The sequence below is a fragment of the Pelophylax lessonae genome (genome assembly GCF_965119305.1).
Source record: "Pelophylax lessonae genome assembly, chromosome: 2".
Lineage (NCBI taxonomy): Eukaryota > Metazoa > Chordata > Amphibia > Anura > Ranidae > Pelophylax > Pelophylax lessonae.
This window is the reverse complement of record NC_138769.1, coordinates 473,438,350-473,465,543: the sequence shown is the minus strand read 5'-3', so window position 1 is coordinate 473,465,543 and position 27,194 is coordinate 473,438,350. Positions and strand designations below refer to the sequence as shown.

At 40.2% G+C, this 27,194-nt stretch overlaps 1 protein-coding gene across 4 annotated transcripts in view; it reads left to right on the top strand.

Annotated features, from left to right (window-relative positions):
* Positions 1–27,194, top strand: part of MYO16 (myosin XVI) — a 539,163-nt gene that overhangs the window by 286,456 nt on the left and 225,513 nt on the right. For all 4 annotated transcript variants that reach the window (XM_082247038.1, XM_082247037.1, XM_082247039.1 and 1 more), the window contains exons 11-13: positions 1,414–1,524; positions 9,955–10,020; positions 15,912–16,039. In XM_082247038.1, coding sequence (XP_082103164.1) covers positions 1,414–1,524; positions 9,955–10,020; positions 15,912–16,039 — 305 coding nt within the window. The remainder of the gene's footprint in view (positions 1–1,413; positions 1,525–9,954; positions 10,021–15,911; positions 16,040–27,194) is intronic.

The window sequence follows — 27,194 nt, the reverse complement described above, 5'->3', positions numbered from 1 at the left end:
TGTATGTTTGTGCAATGCCCAGCTTTCAAGTTTAGTAGGGCATCTTTAGAATTTTTCAGGATACCTCTACACAAAAGAGTGTAGACCATCTGGTATACCCTGTTCCAAAAACTCCTTATGTGAGGACATAAAAAAGTAGATTTTTCTGTCAAAGAAATGCATCAATTTTTACCTATTTTTTTTATTTTTTATTTTTTATGGCCAGGTTCAGATATAGCTGCAATCTGCACCATTAGGACCCCTTTCACATGAGCGGACTGATCGGGTCTGTCTGTCAAATTTTCAGGTGGACCAAGTCCGACCCTTTATTGTCCTCTATGGAGGGTCGGGTGTAAATGGAAATGTGTCCGTTTATACTCGCTAACATCCAATCAACTGAAAACAGATAGGATCTAGCAGATCATATGGACAGGTGGTCTATTTACAGGTCTATTTACATCTGGCTGCCCTTTGAGCAGAGCAGGCTGTGTCTGTGTCCGCTCTGTATAAGCAGAAACAAACTCCTGAATATACTTAACTCCACCTTCCAGTGATGCAGTGGTTACAATCCTCACTGCCCGCTGTCATCTTCTCACCGGGTGCCAAGTTTTCTGCCTCTTAATTGGCCATGACATCATCCTACGCATGCTCATGGGACTCAGTTATTATGGCACAACTGAAGTGTGTCTGGAATGCATGCTGAATTGCACAAGCGCAGTTCAGTGTACATTGAATAGAAAACTGTGAGCAGGTGTTTATTCTTGCAGAAGAGATATAGCATGTCTCTTGTATAGTAAAGAGCTGCCTGCTCAAAGTTTTGACAAGGTAAGTTCAGTTCCACTTTAGAGTATACAATAAAAATAAATATACGTATATATATATAATATATTATAAATGCTGAAACAGAACACGGCAAATCCTTTAAACTGTGAGGTGGTTTATTAATTTTTAAAGTTGCATTTGTACAAATAGTGAAATTCACAGTAAAAATCTGAATATTTCAATAAAGAAATATCTGGACTTTTTTTTATTAGATGTGTATGTTGTTACAATAGTCTTTTGGTGGTACCTTTAAAGTCCTCACGTGTGTAGACTAAAACAAAACATGGGTGTATAATATACTTCTAGAGGAAGTTCCCAATATGCCAGAATTTAGGAAGGAAATCTCCTTCTCCTCTGTAGCCCCTGCACCCCAGGGGCCTGATTGTAAAGTTGATCATGGATCCAATCCCTCAGTCATTGTAATTTGTCCACATGTACGTAAGTGCCCCTGTGCTTTCTTTTTCTAACTATGAGCTGCTGAAATACATGCAATGAATATTGCTGGGTTTTGCAACTTGACTGTGACTTGACTTGAGTTCTCTGTTAAAAAATATGTTGTGAGTATTTTATAATGAAACATTGAGTTAAATATTCTTTCTTTTGTTTGCTCAGATCAAATTAATGCCAGCAGCTCCAAATGATGACTTAGCAACTCTCAGTGAACTCACGGATAGCAGCCTGTTGTATGAGATACAGAAACGGTTCAAAAATAATCAAATTTATGTAAGTCACTTACCATATATAAGAACTCAAAAGAAATGTGTGAATTGCATGCACATTAACTCAAAAGCTTTTAAGGCTATGATCAAAAATTGTTAGGAGTACAGCTTCTTAAAATATATTCATTGCTAGAAAGAAAAAACATGAATGGAAAGGTAGGTTCAGACTTTCAAATGACCTGTGTGCTGAAGTTTCATAAACCCTTGTCTCAATATACAGTATCTCACAAAAGTGAGTACACCCCTCACATTTTTATAAATATTTTATTATATCTTACAGTGTAAATTTGCTGTCCCCTTAAAATAACTCAACACACAGCCTATGATGTCTAAACCGCTGGCAACAAAAAAGAGTACACTCCTAAGTTAAAATGTCCAAAAGTGGGCCCAATTAGCCATTTTCCCTCCCCAGGTCTCATGTGACTCGTTAGTGTTACAAGGTTTCAGGTGCGAATGGGGAGCAGGTGTGTTAAATTTGGTGTTATCACTCTCAATCTCTCATTCTGGTCCCTGGAAGTTCAACATGGCACCTCGTGGCAAAGAACTCTCTGAGGATCTGAAACAAACAATCGTTGCTCTATATAAAGATGGCATAGGCCATAAGAAGATTGCCAAGACCCTGAAACTGACCTGCAGCAAGACTATACAGCGGTTTAACAGGACAGGTTCCACTCAGAACAGGCCTCGTCATGGTCGACCAAAGGAGTTGAGTGCATGTGCTCAGCGTCATATCCAGAGGTTGTCTTTAGGAAATAGCTGTATGAGCGCTGCCAGAAATGCATCAGAGGTTGAAGGGGTGGGGGGTCAGCCTGTCAGTGTTCAGATCATATGCTGCACACTGCATCAAATTGGTCTGCATGGCTGTCGTCCCAGAGGGAAGCCTTTTCTAAAGATGATGCACAAGAAAGCCTGCAAACAGTTTGCTGAAGACAAGGAGACTAAGGACATGGATTACTGGAACCATGTCCTGTGGTCTGATGAGTCCAAGATAAACTTATTTGGTTCAGATAGTGTCAAGCGTGTGTCATACTCGGGAGGAGTAGCAGAATGTGTCTGGTTTTGCGGTGGTTAAAAATGCCCCCCCCCCCTATTTTCAGGCTGCTCTGGTCTGGTAACATGGTCTCCCCTGTGTTAGCCAGCTAGGGTTGCCACCTCATCCCCTTAAACCCAAACACATATTAACTACACAGGTTCTGTGGCTGATTAAGGTGGTAGTTAAACTCACTCTGTGCCTTATCTGCATTAAATTAGCATCAGAACCTGTTTAATTAATGTGTTCAAATTTAAAGGAATGAAGAAAACCCTATAGCCAGCGGGGGCTGCAGTGGAGAGAGTGTATGACAATAGTTAAATGTCTGGGAGTGGTTACTTCCCATAGACTCCTATGGTCTATCATTGTTGTTGCTCCCTCCTCTCCCCTGCAGGTGCCGCTAACTGACACAGGGAAGATAGACCAACCGGAGAGGCTTGAAATACTTAAGTATATACATCTTTCTTACACAGGTAAGGTAGCATAGGTTTAAGGAGGAGGAGGTTACTCAGAATCTCTACTTAATAATGACCATTACCCACGCCAAGACAAAAAATGAAGACAAAACAAATACAGTTGTATACTAAAGAATTGCAGGGAAAAAAATATTGGATGATAATATTATAATTTTGCAAAATATAACTAAATTGGCAGCACTCTGCCTAGACTATAATATAGATGTAATTCTGTTTCTCATATCATTTATCTGCATGCAGGTCTGAATGTATTAGTTTTATTTTACTGTATGTCACTGTCAGAAATCCTAATCATTTTATATCTGTACAGTTTCAAATGAAGCAAAACATGCCTGCGATTTTTAAATGATTGATGTGATCTGACAACTGCAAGGAAGCAATAGAACAAAATATGGCTCACTGAAAGTTTTATTCCTCCCAACTGAGACATGATTTTCTCTAGTTGTTACCAGGAATATCATTCAGGCAGCTATATGGATGCTGCGCCACTAACTCGGAGACTAATAACAATTGGCAGAAAGTTCAAAATTACATATCCGTTTAGTGCAGTCATTACTGATGTCTGTAAATATATAAAAATGATTTTGTGATCTGTAGAATGTTCTTTTGTCATTATCAGGGAGGACTTACATTTCTAACAGATCCTCTTTTCTTTAATGTGGTGTGGTACTTCCTCCTTCCCAGTTGTCAGTTACTGTACATTGCTCTTGAAGATGTCTTTATAATTATAATCACAATGAGGCAATGTTCTTCTAAATTGCTGTATATGACTAGGGATGATCGAACTTTCGAAAAGTTCAGTTCGGCCAGAACATCCGAACTTCCCGAAAGTTCGGCCCGGATTTCAGAACCCCATTGAAATCAATGGGACCCGAACTTCGGTAATCAAAAAACACAATTTTGAAGCCCTAAAACCAAATAAATGCCTCTAAAAAGTGCCTAGGGTTCTGGGTCATGCGCCAGGGACTATTAATCACACAAAAAAAAAGTTCTTAAAAATTGTTGTTTTTGATAGAGAGCCAATTATTGAAAAAATGATTGAAAAAAAAATGAGATTTCTTTTGATTTAGTGTCTGGGGTCTAAAAAGTGTACCTGTAAAGTTTCAGCTCTATAACATGTCCAGAACCAGAAAAAAAAGATCGTTTGTCTTAGAATTGCAGTAGAGCAGGGATAGGGCTCCGCTATTTTCACACCTGGCCGTTTTTGTTGCAGGCGTTTATTGGGCTTTTTTGTGGACGTCTTTGGAGGCAGGCATGACAGCTCAACTTCTGTGTAGGGGTATATATACACACGCACATATATGTATATATACACATACACACATATAGGTGTGAAAGTAATGGAACCCTATGCCTGCGTTAATGAAATTATTTGCAGGCATAGGGCTCCGCTCCTATCAAACCTGTGTATGTATACACAGAAGTTCAGATGTTATGCCTGCCTCCAAAGATGCCCAAAAAATGTCCAAAAAAACGCCCGCAACAACACACCTGGGCGTTTTTGTTGCAGCCGTTTTTTTGGGCATTTTTTGGGCGTCTTTGGAGGCAGGCATAACATCTGAACTTCTGTATAGGGGTATATATACACACACACATATATGTATGGGTTCCGCTACTTTCACACCTATATGTGTGCATGTGTATATATACATATATGTGTGTGTGTATATATATACCCCTACACAGAAGTTCAGATGTCATGCCTGCCTCCAAAGACGTCCACAAAAAAGCAAAATAAATGCCTGCAACAAAAACGCCCAGGTGTGAAAGTAGCGGAGCCCTATCCCTGCTCTACTGCAATTCTAAGGCAAACAATCTTTTTTCTATGGCGGTCACCCTGACATGGAAGAGTTTGGTCACCCTGCCATAGCAGTCAGAGTCAGTTCACCCTACACTACACTATGGTCACCCTGACACTTAACACTTTCCCTACAGAAACTAGATTATTGAATCTTACTATAGTGGAAAATAGTACCCTAACTACACTAGATATCCCTTTCCTCACACTAATAATTGCTAAATGACACTTTTGAAGCAGGAATAACAGAACTGCTTCCACTCTCTTCCACAGCCCCTGTATTACAGTGCTAGAGATTTGGTGGGGCTATGTTATATACTGGGGGGCGTATTAACTACTGATTGACCTCTGGACGCCCTAGTCACTCCAATCACATTCCTAACATCCTCCTGCCCCCTCAATTGGCTTTTACTAATGTTTCTGGTCCAATCACGGGCTTTTAAAGCCCAGTTCCTGTCCCATTGCATTTTGTCGGTTCTGTTTGCCGAATTTCGAACAGTCAATGTTCGGGTCGAACCGATGGTCGACCCGAACCGTTCGATCATCCCTATATATGATTTCTGCTGCCTGTTTGTCTGGATCTACTCATAGTTATGATATGTACCCTTGATTGATGGTAACCTCTGCTTTTTTTTTTTTCATAATATGCTCAGTTGGGTGTGCCCAGGTTTATTTTAAAACAACCATTTGCATAGGCTATGTAGCTATTTTTTTTTTATAATACGCGGTGGTGCAAAACTACAATGAAAAAACCCATTAAGTGAACCAAAAAAGTGCATGTGGACCCCACACAAAAAAGTGTACTTAGGGGTGTGCTTTGTCCAGCCCCCGAAGGGGTAGGACCTCTACCCTGATCCTCCGGGGCGCAAGGCTCCTGACAGGGACAAAGGGTTTTCAATGGTCTGCCTAGCCAGAAGGCCTGGCAGACCCCATTCTTCTAGGCAGCTGAAGCCACCCCGAATACTAGGTCGAGGGGCTCTCCCGAAGAGACCCCTCAGGGACAGGGGAGAAAGGAACCAGAAGGCCACACATCCTCCCCTTAGGCTTCAGGGCAAGCCCCAGGGCTCACCCCCTCCATCCGTGAGAAAAAAACACACACATAAGTGAGCAGTGACAAACGTGGGAGAGAAATAAATTAATAAATAAGTGGCCGTGCCAAATGTGCGATGGCCTAGGCCCTGAGGCCTGGTAGACAAAAATTGCCCCCTAAAAGACGCAGTGCAAAAAAAGTGGTTGGAGCTGTGACCATGTGCCGGTTCACACATTGGGGTCTCACACCCAAGTGTTACTAAGAGCACCTCTGGGGCGACCACTCCGAGAGGGCACAGACACCGCGGACTCTCTGCCTTCCCAGCCCATGGCCAGATAAGGTAGCATGCTCAAACCAGGAGGTAATGGACCCTTCAAGTTTTCTCTGACAGGACTTCCTCCCAGCCCCCAGTTACGCCCAGGCGCTCCGGTTTCAGTCCCTGTCGATACTAACCTTCCAGATCCCCATCACTCCAGCAGGTTTGCATACCCGCCACCCAACCCTGGACAGGTCAGATGACAGCACAGCGCCCCCCTGGATCAATGATAAGAACAGATACTACACTTGATCTTAGCCAAAAGGCAGAGAAGCGGTATAGGCTATGTAGCTATAGTCTACCAACAATCTCTAGGCCTGCAGGTGGATTACTATTACTATGGCACAAAGTATTGCATTGTGGGCCAGGCTGATGGCATGCGTCTTGTAGCTATGGCAACATTAAAAAGTGGAGAAATTTTAAGCCACTGGTGAATTTTCTTTCCCTGCTACTCCCTAATTCTTTTTGTCCTTCACTGGCTTTGGACTCCTGAAGCCAGTGTAGAGCAGAGCGCAATCGTAAAACAATCGTCATGCTTTATAAATATGCAGAGCTATTTATAAAGCAAATGGTCATAGCACCACTCTTTAATTGGAAGTCACTATTTTTTAATTGTATACTATTATAACCATTTATTCATCCTTTTTTACATCTCAGTGTTAATGATGTCTTGCAGCCCCTTTCGGCTATTTACTGTCAAAATACACTGGCTCCAGCAGCAGATGCTTATCATTATTCTGGACTGGTTTCCTAACGGTGACAACAATGGACCATGCCTGTGTATTTAGGCAACTCCACTTGATTATCCGTGCATGTGAGAGGGTGACAATGCAGGAGCCCAACTTGGAAATAGCAGAATAACACAATTTTGTTTTATCCTACAATCACACCTATGCATTTTTTAGTGCATTTTGCAATTTACAGAAATGCACTATAGTCCATTTAACATGGTTTCCTATGGTACACGCTCACATCTGTGCATTTTTCAGCCGGTGCGTTTTTGGAAAGGGTCAGGGACTTTTTTTTCTGCAGCAGATTGCGTTTTGCATATAATCAACTTCAATGGACCCACACCAAAAATGCAAGTGTTGCATTTTTGATGTGTTTTTACATGCGTTTTGCATTTTTTTCTCTTTAACAAACAGTATATACCTGGTGAGTCAGCTATGGTACCGCCCCCCTGTGATGTCATAGACATATGCATGGTGGGCCACCAAACTCACAGGGAACGTTGTCATCAGGTGACGTCACCAAGTGGCCCCGCCCCCTAGCTATTTAAGAAATGTCACATGGCGGGGCAGGCAGACTGCGGGAGAGTTTGTTGCGGGCAGACCAGCTTTTTAATAAAGGACTCGTCAAAAACTCTTGTACTGTCTTTATTTACTTTTACACTATTTTGGGTAGGGGTACTATGTATCCCATACTCATTCACATAGGGGGGAGGCCAGGATCTAGGAGACCCCTTGTTAAAGGGGGCTTCCAGAGTGTGATAAGCCCCCCCGCAGACACCCACAACCACAACCCAGTGTTATTGGGAAGAGGCCCTTGTCCCCATTAACAGAGCCCCCCTGCCGCAAAGCTCCCCCTTGTTGAGGGCATGTGGCCTGGTATGATTCAGGGGGGGGGGGTGCTTGCTTGTCCCCTTTCTTTCCTGACCTGCAGCGCTGCATGCTTGGATAAGGATCTAGTATAGATTTTGGGGGGGACCTCACGCCATTATTTTTTTGTAATTTTTGACGTGGGGTTATCCTCCGAATCCATACCAGACCCCAAGGGTCGGCAATTCTCTTTTTTACATTCAGCTGTCAATGCATCAAAAATGTGAGTTTAAAAAACACACCGCAAAGTGCACCGGGAAAATGCATCAAGTGCAGCCATATAGATGTGAACCTAGACTTAATGATAGCTGTAGAGTTTAACTACTTGCCTTCTGTGCACTTAAACCCCCTTCCCATCCAGACCAATTTTTAGCTTTCAGCGCTCTCACACTTTGAATGACAATTGCGCGGTCATGCTACACTGTACCCATATAAAATTTTTATCATTTTTTTCACACAAATAGAACTTTCTTTTGGTGGCATTTAATCATCTCTGGGTTTTTTATTTTTTACAAAAAAAAAAGAAAAAAGACAGAAAATTTTGAAAAAAAAAGTTTTTCTTATTTTTTGCGAGTAAATTTTGAAAATAAATAAATTTTTCTCCTTCACTGATGTGCGCTGATGAGGCGGCACTGATGGGCACTGATAGGCTGCACTGATGGGCACTGATGAGGTGGCACTTATGGGCACTGCTGAGGTGGCACTTATGGGCACTGATGAGGTGGCACTGATGAGGAGGTACTAATATGCCGCACTGATGAGCACTGATAGGCGGCACTGATGAGCACTGATAGGCGGCACTGCTGGGCACTGAGAGGTGGCACTGCTGGGCACTGAGAGGTGGCACTGATGGGCACTGAGAGGTGGCACTGATGGGCAGCACTGATGGGCACTGGCGGGCGGCACTGATGGGCACTGGCGGGCAGCACTGATGGGCACTGGCGGGTGGCACTGATGAGCACTGATGGGCGGCACTGATGGGCAGCACCATCAGTGCCCACACTCAGTGCCCATAGTGCTGCCAGTCAGTGCTCATCAGTGCCTAGATGAGCAGGCACTGATGGGTACTGACTGGCAGCACTATGGGCACTGATTGTGTGCACTGATGGGGGGCACTGATGGTGGGCACTGTGGGCATTGAAGGTGTGTTTGGTGTACCTCTAGTAATCAGGGCACTGGTCATCAGTGCCCTGATTACTTTTTTCTGTGTCCCCGGCGCTGTGCAGCTCTCCCTCCTTCCTCACACGCAGGCTCTGTGTGAGGAAGGAGCGCCGGCGATGAGAGATGATCTCATATGTTTACATATGAGATCATCTCTCATTGGACGGCTTGATCACGTGGTGAATGGCCGCTGTGATTGGCCATTCACCACGATCTGTGATCGGCTGTGTCCATGGGACACGGCCGACACAGATTCTCCCCGATGCGCGCTCGCGGGAGCGCGCGGGGGCGTGTCACTGGGAGGCCGTTTAAAAACGGCCTCCCGAAAATTCGAGTCCGCGCTGAAGCCGTATATAGGCTGTAGCGCGGATGGCAGGAGGTTAAAATATTTTGAGATGACATTGAGTTAAAGCTTAAATAAGGTTTAAGTGATTGGGTTTAGATCTACTTAGGGCATGATAAAATGACCTCTTAACCCATGTTATCAATCATATGTAGTTTTAACATGCTTTAAGTCAGATTAGGCATTCCTTATATTGCAGTTATATGAATCAGAGCCAAGAACTTTTTCCCTTTGATCAGCTGAAAGTAAGCCGCATTGGATTTGCTTCTGAGTCTAATACATGGGTATACTAAGCCACAAGGTGGTGTGTATATAATTATGTATTTATTAAATAATTTATGTGCATTTATATCTGCCAACATTTAAAAGGAATGGTGCATTCTAGCTGTATTATTTGGCTCTTGCAGGTTGTTGGATATGACAGCAAGTAAGCCTATCCTTTTATATGCTTTAGATCTATATTTTTTCATATACTCCCTTTTTTACACGAGTATATTTTTATATTTTATTATTAAAAGTGTGATTTGCCTAGTCTACCTAAGCTATTTACAATGTCACCATTTACAAGAGCACATTATATTTTTACATCTAGAAGTGTTGGCCTCTGCCTGTGTATAACAGCAGTTTGCATATGTAATAAGGAGGTCTCTTACATGTCATGGCTTGTTAATTTTTTTTCCAGACCTATATTGGAAATATTCTGCTGCTTGTTAACCCATACAAAGATCTCCCCATCTATTCATCCTTGGTAAGAGCTTACTTTCCTATACATGTGTACAATATTATTATTTTATATACATCTCTTTATTGCTCTTATTCTTCTTGCCCTGAAGTTCTTGTTATAACTGCAGATATTTATTTTACTATTGGTATAGTCTGGTATAAATAAAAAAAGTTGATGAATGTTTTCTTCTCTACATGAATGAAGACAGACAGCTAAAAATACACTATATTACCAAAAGTATTGGAATGCCTGTCTTTACATGCACATGAACTTTAATGGCACCCCAGTCTTAGTCCGTAAGGGGTCAATATTAAGTCGGCCCACCCTTTGCAGCTCTAAAAGCTTCAACTCTTCTGGGGAGGCTGTCCACAAGGTTTAGGAGTTTGTCTATGAGAATGTTTGACTATTCTTCCATTTGTGAGATCAGGCACTGATGTGGACAAGAAGGCCTGGCTCCACTCTTATTTATCCCAATGTTCTATCGGGTTAAGGTCAGGACTCTGTACAGGCCAGTCATGTTCCTCCACCCCAAACTCGCTCATCTGTTTGGTATCATAGTGTATATTGTTACATGACATCACATGCACATGCACAAGTGCTTCCAACTACTATAAATATTTTCAATGCCCTATGACCTCTAAAGAGTTATCACAATATTGCTTGAGTATGACTGTAAAATGGAAATTGCAACATAGCCAGTTTTACCATGGCTTCTGGGTAAACATCCCAGTATTTACTGATTATTTGCAAAACTCACTTCTTAACTTTTTGAGGCTTGATAATATTTACACTACAATTGCTTGCAGATATGGCTTCCAAATGTATGGAGATATTTGAAGAGAGATGATGAGACTGTAACAAAAGTCCTGCAACTATTTCTTAAACACCTGCTAATACGCTGATGCATTGGCAGTGGCACACAGGGGGCTAAAATGAAAGAACATAGGAAGAGTGGCACTATTTTACTAGTATTCTAGTCTGTTATCTCTTCATTCTGTTACTGAATCAGAATTGTATTTTAAGGGTTGGGAATGTGTGTGTGTGTGTGTGTGTGTGTGTATGGGGGGGGGGGATGTTTATTGAAGGAGAGGTGACTCTGACCACATATACATTTGGTATTATCTCCCTTAAATTTTAATGTAAAGCATAAATACTACACCCGGAGGGTTTACAGAATCAATCGTGGCTATGCAGAGAAATTAAATCAGGGGAATTCATAAAGGGTATTGTAGACTTCCGTTGGGAAACAGCACTGAAAGTGTTAATTCTTGTGCCAGATTCATGTACCTGTCAGAGATACTGTAAGTACATGAATCTGTTCACTGTCTTCATGTCAAGGATCATCCACCCAAAACACTCATAGGAACCTCTATAGATGTCATACTGACAGAAACATGGCTGCTGAGTTTTTTGTAATAGGGCTGGGTGGAGCCTGATGGGGAAGCGGGGGACTAGTTTCCAATCAGGTCCTCTGTACTTTCAATTATCAATAAAGACGAACTAAATGCTCCTGTGCTTGAGAGTTGCTAGCAGCTTCCCAGCACAGACATAGCCCACTTAAGGTACAGGTATACACCAGCTCAGCGTTGGTCCCAATTACTGACAGTTTCCTAATTTAAGAATTGGCGGTAATTCCATCATTATTTGTCATTGCCGACAAGTTCTTAAAATGGTAGTAGTAAGAACTACCTGAATTTGCAACATGTGTTGGTAATAATACTGACACTGACACAAATGCTTGCCTGAATTAGATGCAGGTAGTTCTTAATGGAACTACTGACGGAAATCTGTCATTAGGACTCTTTTGAATTGCCCTGATTGTTTTAATATATGATCTGGCCTTTATGTCGTGCTTTAAAAATATGTTTCTCTTTAGTCCCGGTTCACATTTGTGCAATGCGGGAACGCTGCGAATATGCAGCGTGATCTCGCATCGCATCCGCCCTCCCTGGCAGTTCACACTGCCATATGCGATACGCAGGGGGTGTCAATATAAAGTTAATGACACCCCCAGTTGCGATCGCATATCGCAGTGCGATCTGCAAGTTCGCACAGAATCGGATCGCACTAGTGTGAACCACTATGCAATCCGATTCTGCTGCGGATAAAAAAAAGGGGTCAGGTGCGAGTTTAGTGCGGATGCGGTGTGAATTCAGCCATACAAATTTGCATCGCATATGAGATCGCATGTAATTTAGGAACAGTGCGCTCCGAAATAACATGCGATCTCCGCGATCGCACTAATGTGAACCGGGGCTTAGATTTCCTTTTTAACTTGATTTGCAGCTCTACAAATAATCCCAAGGTTTCCTGTTCTAAAGGAAACACTTTTAAATATTCTTATTTATAATAACAACCATATTATTGACAAAAAGCAGATTAATGTTAATCAATTAAATAAAAAAGAGCATTTTTACAAATATTACTGTGGATGAATTGCCTTAGTGATGTCTACCCATATATAAGACCTTTGTTTTGGGTGGGCTGAGCTTTTAATCTATCCATAGATGCATGTATCCTGTTATTTGGTCTGGGCCCATTTTCTTTATAACCATTTATTATGTAGACCACAAAGAGCTTTTGTTTTGTGTGTTGTATAGATATAAAAAATAGATCTCTCCATTCTGTTTGGACAGTCTACAATTTCATGTAAATAGTGTGTTTGCTTACAGTATTTTATGATGTACCATGCATAATATAAATTGTTAAGTTAAGCTTGGGGCTTTCCACATGTGTCAGTGTTAAGAGCTATTGAATTGGAGGCATGGGGATGTTTATTTTTATTTAATATGACAAATCAACTACTATGATTTATTAAGTGCTGGCAGGTAGACATAAATTCCCTTAACAACTACTACCAAAAAGGATGCTCTAAGTTAAACAAACAGATAAAACACAGAGCTCAGTCATAAAAATGCTTCATGTACAGCTATATATTAGTGTCTGAGCTTTCTTTTTTATATTACTCATTTAAATTGCACATATATTGTCTGTACCACTATATAAAGTGAGAAAATACAGCTATAACAATATTAAAGCACAAATAGAAAAATGTTTTCCCAGCACACTTACCAGCTAGCCTGTAAATATATATATATATATATATATATATATATATATATATATACACTGTCTAACAATTTTTAGTAAATTGTTTTAGTTGCACACTATTGCAAATACAGAGGCAGCTCATAAAAGTTAATTTATTTTAGTAATTCAAATCAAAAAATGAAACTAATATATTTTATATAAATTCGTTACCCACAGAGTGATATATTGCAAGCATTTCTTTCTTTTAATTTTGATGATTACAGCTAGTGAAAACCCAAAATTCAGTATCTCAAAAAAATTTGAATATTTCGTAAGACCAATAAAAGAATGGATTTTTAATACAGAAACGTTGGCTTACTGAAAAGTATGTCCATGTACAGTATAGTATGCACTCAATACTTGGTCGGGCTCCTTTTGCATGAATTACTGCATCAATGCGGCGTGGCATGGAGGCGATATGGAGGTGGAGGTGTTATGGAAGCCCAGGTTGCTTTTATAGGGGCCTTTAGCTCATCTGCATTGTTGGGTCTGGTGTCTCATCTTCCTCTTGACAATACCCCACAGATTCTCTATAGAGTTTAGGTCAGGCAGTTTGCTGGCTAATCAAGCACAGTGATACCATGATCATCAAACCAGGTATTGGTACTTTTGGCAGTGTGGCAGGCGCCTAGTCCTGCTGAAAAAATGAAATTAGCATCTCCATAAAGCTGGTCAGCAGAGGGAAGCATGAAGTGCTCTAGAATTACCTAGTAGAGGGCTTCACTGACTTTGGACTTGATAAAACACAGTGGACCAACAGCAGCAGATGACATGGCTCCCCAAATCATCACTGACTGTGGAAACTTCACAATGGACCTCGTGCAATTTGGATTCTGTGCCTCTCTCCACACTTCCTCCAGACTCTATGACCTTGATTTCCAAATGAAATGCAAAATTTTCCACAGCCCATGATGGTTTAGGGAGCCATGTCATCTGCTGGTGTTGGTCCACTATGTTTTATCAAGTCCAAAGTCAGCGCAGCCCTCTACCAGGACATTCTAGAGCACTTCATGCTTCCCTCTGTTGACTAGCATTTTGGAAATGCTGATATCATTTTCAAGCAGGACTTGGCACCTGCCCACACCAATCATCACTGTGCTTGTATATTATTTATAAAAATAAACATCCCCATGCCTCCAATTCAATAGCTCTTAACACTTTTTATGAATATCTTTAAGAAATGGCTTTCTTCTTGCCACTCTTCCATAAAGGCCAGTATACGATTGTTGTCCTATAGACAGAGTCTCCCACCTCAGCTGTAGATCTCTGCAGTTCCTCCAGAGTGATCATGGGCTTCTTGGCTGCATCTCTGATCAGTCTTCTCCTTGTATGAGTTGAAAGTTTAGAGGTCTTCGTAGATTTGCAGTGGTCTGATGCTCCTTCCATTTCAATATTATCGCTTGCACAGTGCTCCTTGGGATGTTTAAAGCTTGGGAAATCTTTTTGTATCCAAATCCAGCTTTAAACTTCTCCACAACAGTATCTCGGACCTGCCTGGTGTGTTCCTTGTTCTTCATGATGCTCTCTGCACTTTAAACGGACCTCTGAGACTATCACAGTGCAGGTGCATTTATACGGAGACTTGATTACACACAGGTGGATTCTATTTATCATCATTAGTCATTTAGGTCAACATTGGATCATTCAGAGATCCTCACTGAACTTCTGGAGAGAGTTTGCTGCACTGAAAGTAAAGGGGCTGAATAATTTTGCACGCCCAATTTTTCAGTTTTTTATTTGTTAACAAAGTTTGAAATATCCAATAAATTTCATTCCACTTCAAGATTGTGTCCCACTTGTTGTTGATTCTTCCCAAAAAATTACAGTTTTATATCTTTATGTTTGAAGCCTGAAATGTGGCAAAAGTTTGAAAAGTTCAAGGGGGCCGAATACTTTCGCAATGCACTGTACTTTTTGATGATATTCTAGTTTTATGAGATGCACCTGGATATCCATCAATCTTTACTGTGCAATCCTACTGCTGAAGATCCTTGCTTTAGAAAGGGCCCTCACCTGGCTCCCCTTATCTTGTGTATGTATGCTGCATCCCTATTCGCTCCTACATTCCACAGGGGCACTGAAGGCCACCATGTGCACAGCTCCTCATTGGAATAAATGGCACCATGGTGTGATGTTCTAGATTAAGAAGACTCAGGGAGCATGCTTTCTGAAAAATTGCTGAGGCTTTTGGTAGGGCTGCAGAGTGAAGATTGTTGGAGCTAGGACAGGGGTAAAAATCAGGCCAGTTGGGCTTTACTCAGGGGGTTGGGCCATGTCCTAAAAGACAACTTGTTCCAAAAGTACAGTTATCCTTTAAGAGTATATTTTCTCTTCATTGTATCGAGATTTTTGCCAAGATTTTCCTTGCAATCTATAAACACTGGCTGGGCAGGTTTAATGTAGTATAATCATATAGCAGTTCAGTGCTGCTCGCTCTCTAGGCCTGCCTTTCCAAGGATAGAAAAACTGTAGTGATGTGAAAATCCTCATTCAGATATGACTGGATGTTTGAAACGCACACACACTCATTTCACTGTACTTCACTATAACATTTTAAGGACTGATTGATAGGGAGGGATTTAGAATGTGGCCCGGAAACACACAGATGTGGCATTTCATGGAAACACTGTAAAACAAGCAACAACATAGTAAAATATAATTTTTTTTACAATCTTAACCTACAGTAATATGCAGATTTTTATTTTTATTTTCATTTTACACAACCTCTTTGATTGGTATATTCTAATTTGAAAGCATGGCAGCAGAATCTTGAAGACAAAAAATGAAACGTAATAACAAACCAACTTTATTTTCCATCATTTTAGGTTACACAGTTGTATCATAACATCTCTGGCCGCTTATGTTCTTCTCTTCCTCCTCACATATTTGCCTGTTCAGAGAGAGCTTACCATATGGTTTTCCAAGAGAAGAGACCGCAGTGCTTTATCTTAAGGTACCGTCTGCTTGGTATTAGCATATTTAATTTCTGTGTGCACTGAAAGGGATTGAATTGGACATTGTGCATTCATTATCACCATGCCTTGTTAGAGCAGAATGATAACAGAAACGGTAAGAAAGAAAGGTGGGTGGTTTGCTTGCTATTGCGGTAATTCAGAATAATATGAAATGTTTGTACCGTTGTAGCTTGTCAATCCATACATTTTATTTCTATAGTTTATAATACTAGCTTGACACTTAGAATATCATGAAATTACTCTGGCAAAGCAATTTCAGATTGGTCTCAGAATTTAGGTGCGTGTAATGTTTTGTTGATGAACCTTTTGTGTTGCTTCTGCATAATTAAGTGAACATTATTAAACTGACTTTATAAAGGTGATTATAGCTGGCCATATGTTTAGATGCTCCTTCGTAAAGCCACCTATTTGCATAAACTCTCAATCTGTGAGTGTAACTTGTACTGTGATTTTATGTTAATTTCTGAACTGTTAAAGGGGAACAAAGAAAAAAAAAAGAAACATCTATTCCAGCTCTTTTGTAAGATATGCAGATATTACATATTGCAGTATTTCGTATTTTTCCCACCTATTGCCTGACGTCACATTGTAGATATCATTTATAAAACATCCTATGTGTATGAGTCCTCTAAAGTGTACATAAACCCAGGGACAAAAAAGTAATATATTGTAGCTTCCCAGTTTTTAGATATGGTGGCTACATAGTTTTCTTTTTTTCATGATTTTTTTTTTTCTTACAGATAACACTTCCAGCCTTGGGATGACAACCCTCATTTAGGCCCTGTTCACACCTGAGCATATTTCAGCTCGTAAAATGCTCATCTCTGAAGTCTCAAAAGGCCCAACAACCATTAATTTCAATGGCCCCTGTTCACATCTGAGCATTTTGTCACCTGAAGCAAAACGCCTGAAGCTCAAAAAAGTACATGAGCTTCTTTTTTAACAGATTACAAGCATTTTTGATAGATGTCAATGCCTGTCTCCAAACACCTGCAAAAACGCCTGAAAAAAAACCTGAAAAAACACCTAAAAAAGCCCAAAAAAAGACTGAAAACGATATGCTCAGGTGTGAATGGAGCCTTACTGTACTGTATCCCTTAGAACAAGAAGTGTTCTAGTACTGCAGAACACCTCCTGCTATATGATGGGTGGGAGTTGTGTTGTCTATAGAGAGAGCTGGGATCAAAGATAACATATAACAATGCAAAAAAAAATAAAAGAATAAAAAAAAAAAACAATGCAGCACAGGCAGAGAGAACAGGAAGCTGTCAACTCAATGGCTGGATGATTGGGTATTTTTCTGTATTAATTGAACAGATGCAAATATTTTTTTTTTTCAGCGGTATGTTTAACAAACCAAGGAGAGCAAATAGGACAAATTCATTGTTGGGGTTTACTTTAGGAGTGCACATGTGTGAATGTAAAAGTTTAAACAATATATTTCCTTTTTAATTAGTTTCAAGTTTAATCAAATTTCTATATAAAATATTAATAGATTCAAAAACATCATTGTTTACCGTATTTATCGGCGTATAACACACACTTTTTTTCCCTGAAAAAATAGTTCCACCATGGGTGCCTGTTATAGGCCAATATTTTTTTTTTAGCAATGTGGGGGGGCGGGTATCGGCGGTCCGGAGGAGTGGTGTCAGGCTGGCCACCCCGCCTCTCCTGGCCCCGGGACAGCCCTGCCAGCGTACTCTGCAGTTAGGAAAAAATCAGCGCCAGCCCCTTCTTGTAAATCCTTCCTACATTATATCACTCTCATGTTAAAACGCTGCCTTGCTTGTTTCCTTCTTTCTGGCCGCACTCCTCCTCCTGCTCCTCCTCCTCTGAGTGATCGGTCATTCAACGTCAGAGGAGAGCGGTCACATGATCTGCCATTCAACGTCAGAGGAGAGCGGTCACATGATCGGATTTGAAAGAACGGCGCTAACAATGTATTTAGAGGCATCGGTTTACTATTACACTGACAATGTAGGAAGCATCTATGAAAAGGGGCTGGCAGTGATTTTTTCCTTTTACTTTAGAGTACGCTTGCAGGGCTGTCCCAGGAGACTTGGGGTCTCCTGGTAATGCATGGGGGCTGTGCAGTGTAAAGGGGGCTGGAGTAAGGGAGAAAAAGCTAATGTATAACCCAATTCATCTCCAACACACCTCAAATCCCTCCCAAGTCCCAAAATTACAATACATGGCTCAGCTGGGAAGTACCGGGGTATAGAGGTACTAGAATGGAGACAGTGGAATATATGACTCTTGACACCCCCTCTAGATTCAAAGCTGCTGTGTCCTACTGTGCATGAGGGAACTGTGTAATGTAAAGGGGGACTGTATAATGAAAGGGGCTGTGTACTATTATTTTTATTTGATTAAAATGTTTCTTTCCTGAAACTTCCTTCATAAAATGAAGGTGCGTGTTATACGTCGGTGCGTGTTATACGCCGAAAAATACGGTAATTATTTATTAACTGTAACACTTTTTTTCCTTTTAACTAGTAACTGGACAAAAATGCTAAAAGTTTTCGTGTTGGGTGGGGTTGGGAATTCTACAGTACACACCACATTAGCACTTACTTTATCAGCTTTCATAAAGACTTCAGCCACCAATTAAGGTATCACATTGTAATGCCAGTCACTGCCATTCAGACCAAGTTCTAATTTTAGCAGAAAACAGAGGACAGACTTTTGGTATCTCAATTTGAATACGAAAAAAAGAAAATCAACTTGCTGCATACTACAAAATAGGATTAGGAGATAACAAAGAGGGATGGGAGGGAGGAGTGTAGTACTGCTTTAATAGGTCGGCGCACTGTATAAAATTTTCTGCCAGGAGATTAGTTGTTTCTTGTTCTCTTGAGGGGCCTCATGCAATTTTTATACTTTTCTCTACAATTCCCCATATAATTGCTGAGCTAGCGTGCCATTCATCCCTTGCTATACTAATATCTTATACATATTTACACTCAATTTTATAGTCAAGCTGCTCTTTCTCACTATTTATTCAGAATGCACTTTCGATTGTATTTACTCAGCTGTCATTGGCTTTATCATTGTAACATCCTCTAGAGATTTGTATGTTTTTCATGTGCCAGACTGAATATTGCAGACAAAATATAAAAATACAGTAAACCGAATATGTATTATTGGTATTATAATTATTAGCATCAATAATTTACATTGTGCGATCAGTTCCACTGCAGTGTACAATGTAACTGATAGAAACAAGAATAATGCATGTAATGCAAATATGTTATAAACAGTTGTCTATACAATATCAAATTGTATAGTAAAAAACAAAAAAGCAAGATATAATAGAAGACATATAGTGGTATAAGGGGTTAGTCTAGGAAAGGCAAGTCAAACTCAAGACCAAGGCCACAAAAGCGGTCACACCTTCATCTGTGGGGACACTTTGACAGATATAAATGGTAATTGGAAGATATGGCAACTTTTATCTAAATTCACTGGCCAGAAACACCTTCTTGAGCTCAAATTCATTGTGCAGCATCCTCTTTAGGATTTACTTCTTTACCACATCTATTGCCACTAATAGCTACTGTTCACTTTCAGTAAATAGTTCAATTAATTTTCTTTTTTTTTTTTTTTGTATCAATAATTGTTATTAGTATTTTCAAATAGAGAGATTAACAGAATCTTGCAGACACAGCTGCTTAAATACAGTACAAGGGTACATTCAGAAAAGTTGTACAAAATTATGCAGATTCAGATTAGTAGAACATATACAGCATAAGATATACACCCATGATAACACAATGTACTGCTAAAGGTAATACAAAGAATATTATAACGGTTAACCCAGGATGCAGAAGAAACACATGTTATGCTGATTTTTCATAAGGGGCCACCTTGAGTAGGATTCCCCACCTGCCTACTACACATGAAGCTTCTAGTCTAGAAAAGGGGTCTCAGTGGTTAAACCAATTGAGCCATGGTTTCCAAGTCTTATCAAAGGCTGAAAGTGTACCAGTGTGTACAGCTATGGTTCTTTCATAGGAGTCATGGAGATGAATAATATTGGCAGCTTCTGATGGGTTTGGGGCCAGATCTTTTTTTCCAATTGCGGGTGATGGTCAATTTTGCAGCCAATAGGAGGTTGACAATTACGGTATAGGGTTGGAAAGAAATAATTGCCTATATTTAGAATGGCAAGGCCAGGAGTAGGGGCAACTAAGACACCGGAAATTTCTAAAACGATTTGGAAGATCCTTCTCCATAAACTGCAAATACTTTTGCATGACCATAGTATGTGGTAAAGATTATCTTCTGTTTCTTGTTAAACTAGGAGGGTTTGATTTGTGTTGTAGAAGAGAACTTAACTTAACGTAACATACACAATACTTGTAGAACAGCAGCTTTACTCCCTGACTTGCAGTAATCTAACTAATCTCTGTAATCTCTCCTTCATCCATGCAAACACATTCCTCTCTCTGTATTGGCTGGCTCTACCGCATTACATTTCTTTTTGCTCATCTGCTACACATAGGCTTGCAGAGGAGTTAATAGAAATGCAGATGGAGAAGAGACCAACTAGCAAAGTGGGGTAAAGATTGCATGGTAGGGAGAGGTTTAAAGACTGAGTGTGAGTTGACATAGGTGCTGTATACAGCCAAAGGCACCTTAGCTGTGGCCTGTCAAAGGTTTTCTTTGACTGCTGAATGTGACACTACTGTTCTAGGTCGATAAAATACAACACAAACATGAATACTGTTGTCTTTAACTCCTTTGCGACCGCCCGCCGCAGATGTACTGCGGCAGGCAGCTGCTCCTGGACGAATCGTCGTACATGTACGGCGCTCGCTCTCGGGACTCTAGGGGGCAAGCGCACTCCTGCCCCCACTCGTCAGCGGGGAAGCTGATGCATGTGTCAGGTGGCTCCGATTGCCGCCTGACACCCGTGATTGTTCCCCGATGAGAGAGAAGGACGGCCCGCTGTTGTAAACACAGCTGACCGTCCTTCTCCCTGGGATGATCATAGAGCCCCTGTGATCCTGCTATATAGGATCACATGACTCTATGGTCATCTCATAAGCCACGCCCCCCACAGTTAGAATCACTCCCCTAGGGTCACATTTAACCCCTTGATCACCTATACTGTTAACCCCTTCCCTGCCAGTGTCATTATTACAGTAACAGTGCATATTTTTAGCACTGATTACTGTAGAAATGTCACTGGTACCCTCAAAAGTGTCAAAAAAGTCAGTTAGGGGTCTGATCTATCCACTGCAATGTCGCAGTCCTGCAAAAAATCGCAGATCACCTCCATTACTAGTAAAAAAAACAATAAAAATGACATAAATCTTTCCCGTAGTTAGTAAATGCAATAACTTTTGCGCAAACCAATCAAAATACGTTTATTGCAATTTTTTTTACCAAAAGTATGTAGCAGAAAACAAATTGGCCTAAAATGTTAAAACATTTTGATTTTTACATTTTTTTTTTGGGCATGTCAGATAGCAGAATGTGAAAAATATTGTTTTTTTTTTTTTTTTCAAAATTGTCGCTCTTTTTTTGTTTATAGCGCAAAAAATAAAAATTGCACAGGTGATCAAATACCACCAAAAAAAAAGCTCTATTTATGGGAAAAAAAGGACGTCAATTTTGATTAGGTACAGCCTCGCATGACCGCACAATTGTCCGTTAAACTAATACAGTGCTGAATCGCAAACTAGGCCTGGTCTGAAGGGGTGTAAAATCTTCCGGGGCTGAAGTGGTTAAAGTGTTACTGAACTTACAACAGTAAAATCAGTCTGTGTATGCACTAATACATGCTTGTTATACTCACTGTGGAACCTAAGGGGTTAATCTTCCTCATTGTGTAAAAAGCCTGTTTGATCCTGTCTTCTCTGATCCTCTCCTCCTTTCAGTGTCCACAGTATATTTCCTGATAATACAGAGCCAGAGGACAAGCTGTCCATTCTCAGTTTGGTGCATATTGCTAAAGAGTTTTTTTTTTCTTGGGAGGCTGCATGTGATCAGCACAGGGCCAATCAGCACTGTCCAGACAGGGGGCCAGGGGTCAGGCATCCTGATAGGACAGCCAGTGCAGAATAAAAACTCCTCCTACAAGCTTTAACCAGACACTCATAGAGGTCACAAGACTGCTATATGCTGCTAATGACAAAAGTATTTAGCCGTTTATATTTACTAAAATAATTGCACTTCCATGTTATGTGTACAGTGTGAGACCATACATAGGGAATGCAGGCACCTGGGTTTATTAACACTTCAAGGTATCGTTCTGCAATTTTTTAAATGGGGGAAGAGCAATGCTGAAAAAGTAATGGAAAAAAACTCTTAGGCCAGATTGCATGTTTGTTTAACCACTTGCTGTCCGGGCCAATTTTGACATTTGTCACATACATGTTAAAATCATCATTTTTTTGCAAGAAAATTCCTTGGAACCCCAAAACATGATATATTTTCTGAAAGAAGAAGGCATGGAGAATAAAATAGTTGTGGTTACAATTATTTATGTGACACGATATTTGCGCAACTGGCTTTTAAATACAAATTATCAGGAAAAAAATTCACTCAAATGCATTTAAATCCACACAAACACAATATAATACCCAAATTGAGATAAACATAAAAGATGATGTTGTGCTGAGTAAATAGATAGCAAATATCTTTAGATTTAAAATTTTGCAAGCCTAGGAAATGGCAACAAACTAAGGAACCTAAAAATCTCCCTAGGAAACGCTTTCAAAGCCTATACAGGTTACCAGTTAAGAGTTAAATGTGAGCTTACATGTGTGGTGCAACCACTGTTTACATATGCCTGTCTGATAAAAAAAAAATGTTAACCTACCTGGCAGTATGATTCTTTCCAATTTTAGGTGCTGAAAGCGGTACCATTATTTTGCATGTAATTCTTAAGAACGAGCAGCCCAAACCAACTATTTACATATGATTTTTTTTTTTTTTTTTTACTGTATGTTCTTCTTTATAACATCTTGAGTATAATAAAGTTTGAAACACAAAATCATAAATTACAATATAATAAATAACTACAAATAAGTTAAAGTATGTATGTGTGTATATATATACACACACAGACATATATATATATATATTTATATATATATATATATATATATAGAGATAGATAGATATACATGTATACATATATATATAGATATATGTGTATATATATATATATATATATATATGTATATATATATATATATATATATATATATATGTGTGTGTGTATATATATATATATATATATATATACACACATACATAAAAAGTACAGTAAAACGGCAGGAAAGGGCACTGGGGGGCAAACTAATGTGAATTTATTTCTTTTTGTAATGTATCAGTGTTTTTGGTGTGTTTTACTGTTTTAATTTGCTGCCGGTTCCACCCCCCTGCGAGCGTCACGTCGCAGGAGACGGAAGCCGGGGCACAGAGCATCAGGAGGAAGATCCGGCCGCCGCAAACCGCCAGGATACATCGCTAGCTGTACCCCGAGTGTGGCTGGGGGGGTTACCGCTTTTGGCACTGAAATTTAACCCCGAGCCACACCCGGGAATACCGCTAGGGAGGTTAAAGGATACGTTCACCTTTCTGAACATATTTAGGGTGTACCATGTAACATGTTCAGCATCAGACACCTTTCCCCTCCGAACCCCCTCCTCCTTGTGGCAGTGAGCCAGGGATTTTATCCTAGTACTTGCTGCCACAATTCAAAGAGTGCGTGGCCGTGTGGGGCATTTTTTGTTAAGAGGTAAGCTAACTCTTTTAATGTTTTTATTTTTTTTATTTACATTTTCTTAATACTTTTTATGTGTTTTTTTTTTCAACTTCATTCCTATGACAAGGAATGAACAGCATCCCTTGTGATAGCTTGGACAGTGACAGGTACTCTTCATGAATAAATCTGGGGTCTTTTAGAGGTAGTCGATCAAACAGGGATCCTCTGTGCTCAGCTGACCCCACCACTTGCATCAGTCCTATGTTCCCTGCTGCGATAGGACACCCTGGGAATGGCAGCAAAGGGGGTCCCCCTCAAAGCCCTGTAAAAGTGGTCAGACAGGTGTAAAGATGCTCGGATCACCTTTACAGTAAAGAAGAAAGACACCTTAGAAGTCCCCAGAGAAGAGTGTAGAGGGTGCACTACGGCTGAGAGGATAAACCTGGAGTGAGAGCAAAGTGAAATTACTGTATATAAGATAACATCTAATATTTACACTCTATTCTCTTTAAAAGTATCAGCCAGTGGTGCAACGTTTGTAAAAGAGTAGCTTACAGTCAAGATGATGAGTTCAGCAGGACTATTTTGTATGAATTAAGACTGTTCTAAACTGTCCATTAGCAGGTAGTAGCAAAGCACATTAAAATAGATGAACTGTGATATGTTTAAGCCATGCATAACCTTTTAGTTGTTTCAAGAAAGAGTTGGATGCTTGAAATGTTTTTAAGTTGGAGATCATAAAAGGTTCTTAGAGTATGAATGTTATTTTTATTTAAAGAACTGGAGTCAGACAGTTCTTTAAAAATATCTCTAACTAAAGTTCTACTTTATCCATTTTATCTATGTAAAGTTTAAGAACAGCAATAGGAAGAATAAACCACTTTCACTAAATCAAGAACATAAGATAATAGAAAAGTTGTATGTAGAGCGTAGAGTTAAATTAAAGTATCTTCTGAATGAAAGTGATACTCGGATCCAGTTAGGCTGATAAGCTAGCCAAGAACATGGGTAAGAGTGGAAAGAGAAGACTGATGGTCCAAGGATAGAAGGGGTGGAAATGAGGGGCACACAAGATTTTTCTAGAAAGGAAAAAATTCTAAAAAGACTCTCCTTGTTGAAGAAGATTTGAGGCTCACGTTGGGATCTCTGTCCTACTGAGAGAAAATACTCTTTTGTTTTTTTCTCATTTTCCCTCTCCCCCCCGCCCCCTTTTTTTCTGTCTCTCTTTTGGTTTTCCCTTCTCCCTTTGCCTATCTCCCTATTTCCTAGATTTGTTCCTTACTTTGTCTTTTACCCCTCTTATCTCCCATTGGGCTTTCTCAGCCTATCTGATATTTTCCCACTATCGGATTTCCCCTCTTCCTTTTAGCTTGCTCTCTCATGCCCATCTTAACTGGGATAAACATAAAGCTGTTTGTATAGTGATCCTCCACAGCCATGCATGTAATGTTGGTTTACAACCAATGTATACATATTCAGTGCTACAGCTGTTTCCATCCAATATCAACTTGTATATGCTGTACTTGTCATATAAGGATACAATTTTCATTCTTATTTATGTCCTGTACAACCCATAACTTCCTTCAACAAAGGCTTAACAAATATAAAAATATTGCAGGACATTTAACATGTAAAAAAAAAGAGATTTTGGAGTATCATTGTATGATCAGCATTGTCAAAGGTTGAAGGCACATAGAGACCAATGCATATGGAGTAACAGCTTTTTGATTTTGAAATTGTTACATGAAAACATGAAAAATATATTTTTACTTACATGAAACATGATCCCATGGGCAATAAGTTTAAAAGACTAAAAATTAAACCTACATAGCTTACCTCCAAATTTAAAAAAGCTATAAAGAATAAGAAAATAGCATTTCAAAAATGTAAAATGAAGGAACACTATCATCATTTAAAAGTAACAAAGAACATAACAGAACGTGAAAAAAGTAAATCAAGGCTGCAAAAGATTCAAAGTGAACAGGTAGCAAAAGAGAGTTGAACAACCCCCGCCCCCCCCCCGAATTATTTAAATATACAGTATTTATTATTTTTAAAAAAGGAAGTTTTGAGCATGCGGGCCCTTTACAAGATCATTTAGGGATAGTGTTGAGCGAACACGGACTGTATTATTCGTGTTCGTACCGAATAATTGGATTTTTTGTACCCGAACACGGACACGGACACTTTACTGTATGTTCGGGTAAAAATCCGCGTTCGGTCGTTTTATTTCCGGGTTTTGCATGCTTTGGCGCTCTTTTCATGGCGGGCTTTCAACAGCCAATCAACAATCGTTTAACTGGTGTGCCTTAAGCCATCCCAGCCATGCCTGCAAATGTCTCAGTAGCTGTGATTGGCCATCTGAAGCATGTGACCAAGTCTTTATAAGTTCCAGGCAGCCGCAGCGTCTTCATTCTGCTGCTTAGATCAGGGACAGAGCACACATCAACGTGCTGGCTGCTGATTAGGGAAAGACAGGCAGGAAAAAAACATTTGTGTCCGGATAGAATTGAGGGACAGGTCGGAGTGTTTAGGCAGGGCGAGTTGTAGGCATTTTAGGGATAGAGTCTGCTGAATTATAGGGTCAGTGTCTTCTACAAAGTACAATCGATATTGCTGTGTGGGGGGTGGGGTGACTCTGCACTCAATCCTGATCTACGATCTCTTCTCAATCCTGTTAGGGAGAGGCTGCTGCTGCTGAATTTTAGGGAAACTGTGTTCTACAAACTACAATCGATATTGCTGTGTGGTGTGGGATAGGAGATAGGCAGGTGTCAGTGATCCACATCCATTTTTCTGTGTGTGAGCTGCAGTGAACACAATCTTTTTGGGCTGCAGTGAACACAATCTTTTTGGGGTGCAGTGAACAACGTCCTTTTTGGGGTGCAGTGAACAAAATCTTTTTGGGGTGCAGTGAACAAAATCCTTTGTGGGGTGCAGTGAACAACATCCTTTTTGGGGTGCAGTGAACACAATATTTTTGGGGTGCAGTGAACAAAATCCTTTGTGGGGTGCAGTGAACACAATCTTTGTGGGGTGCAGTGAACACAATCTTTTTGGGGTGCAGTAAACAACATCCTTTTTGGGGTGCAGTGAACAAAATCCTTTTTGGGGTGCAGTGAACACAATCTTTTTGGGGTGCAGTGAACAAAATCCTTTGTGGGGTGCAGTGAACACAATCTTTGTGGGGTGCAGTGAACACAATCTTTTTGGGGTGCAGTGAACAAAATCCTTTTTGGGGTGCAGTGAACAACATCCTTTTTGGGGTGCAGTGAACAAAATCCTTTTTGGGGTGCAGTGAACAACATCCTTTTTGGGGTGCAGTGAACAAAATCCTTTTAGGGTGCAGTGAACACAAACTTTGTGGGGTACAGTGAACAGAATCTTTGTGGGGTGCAGTGAACACAATCTTT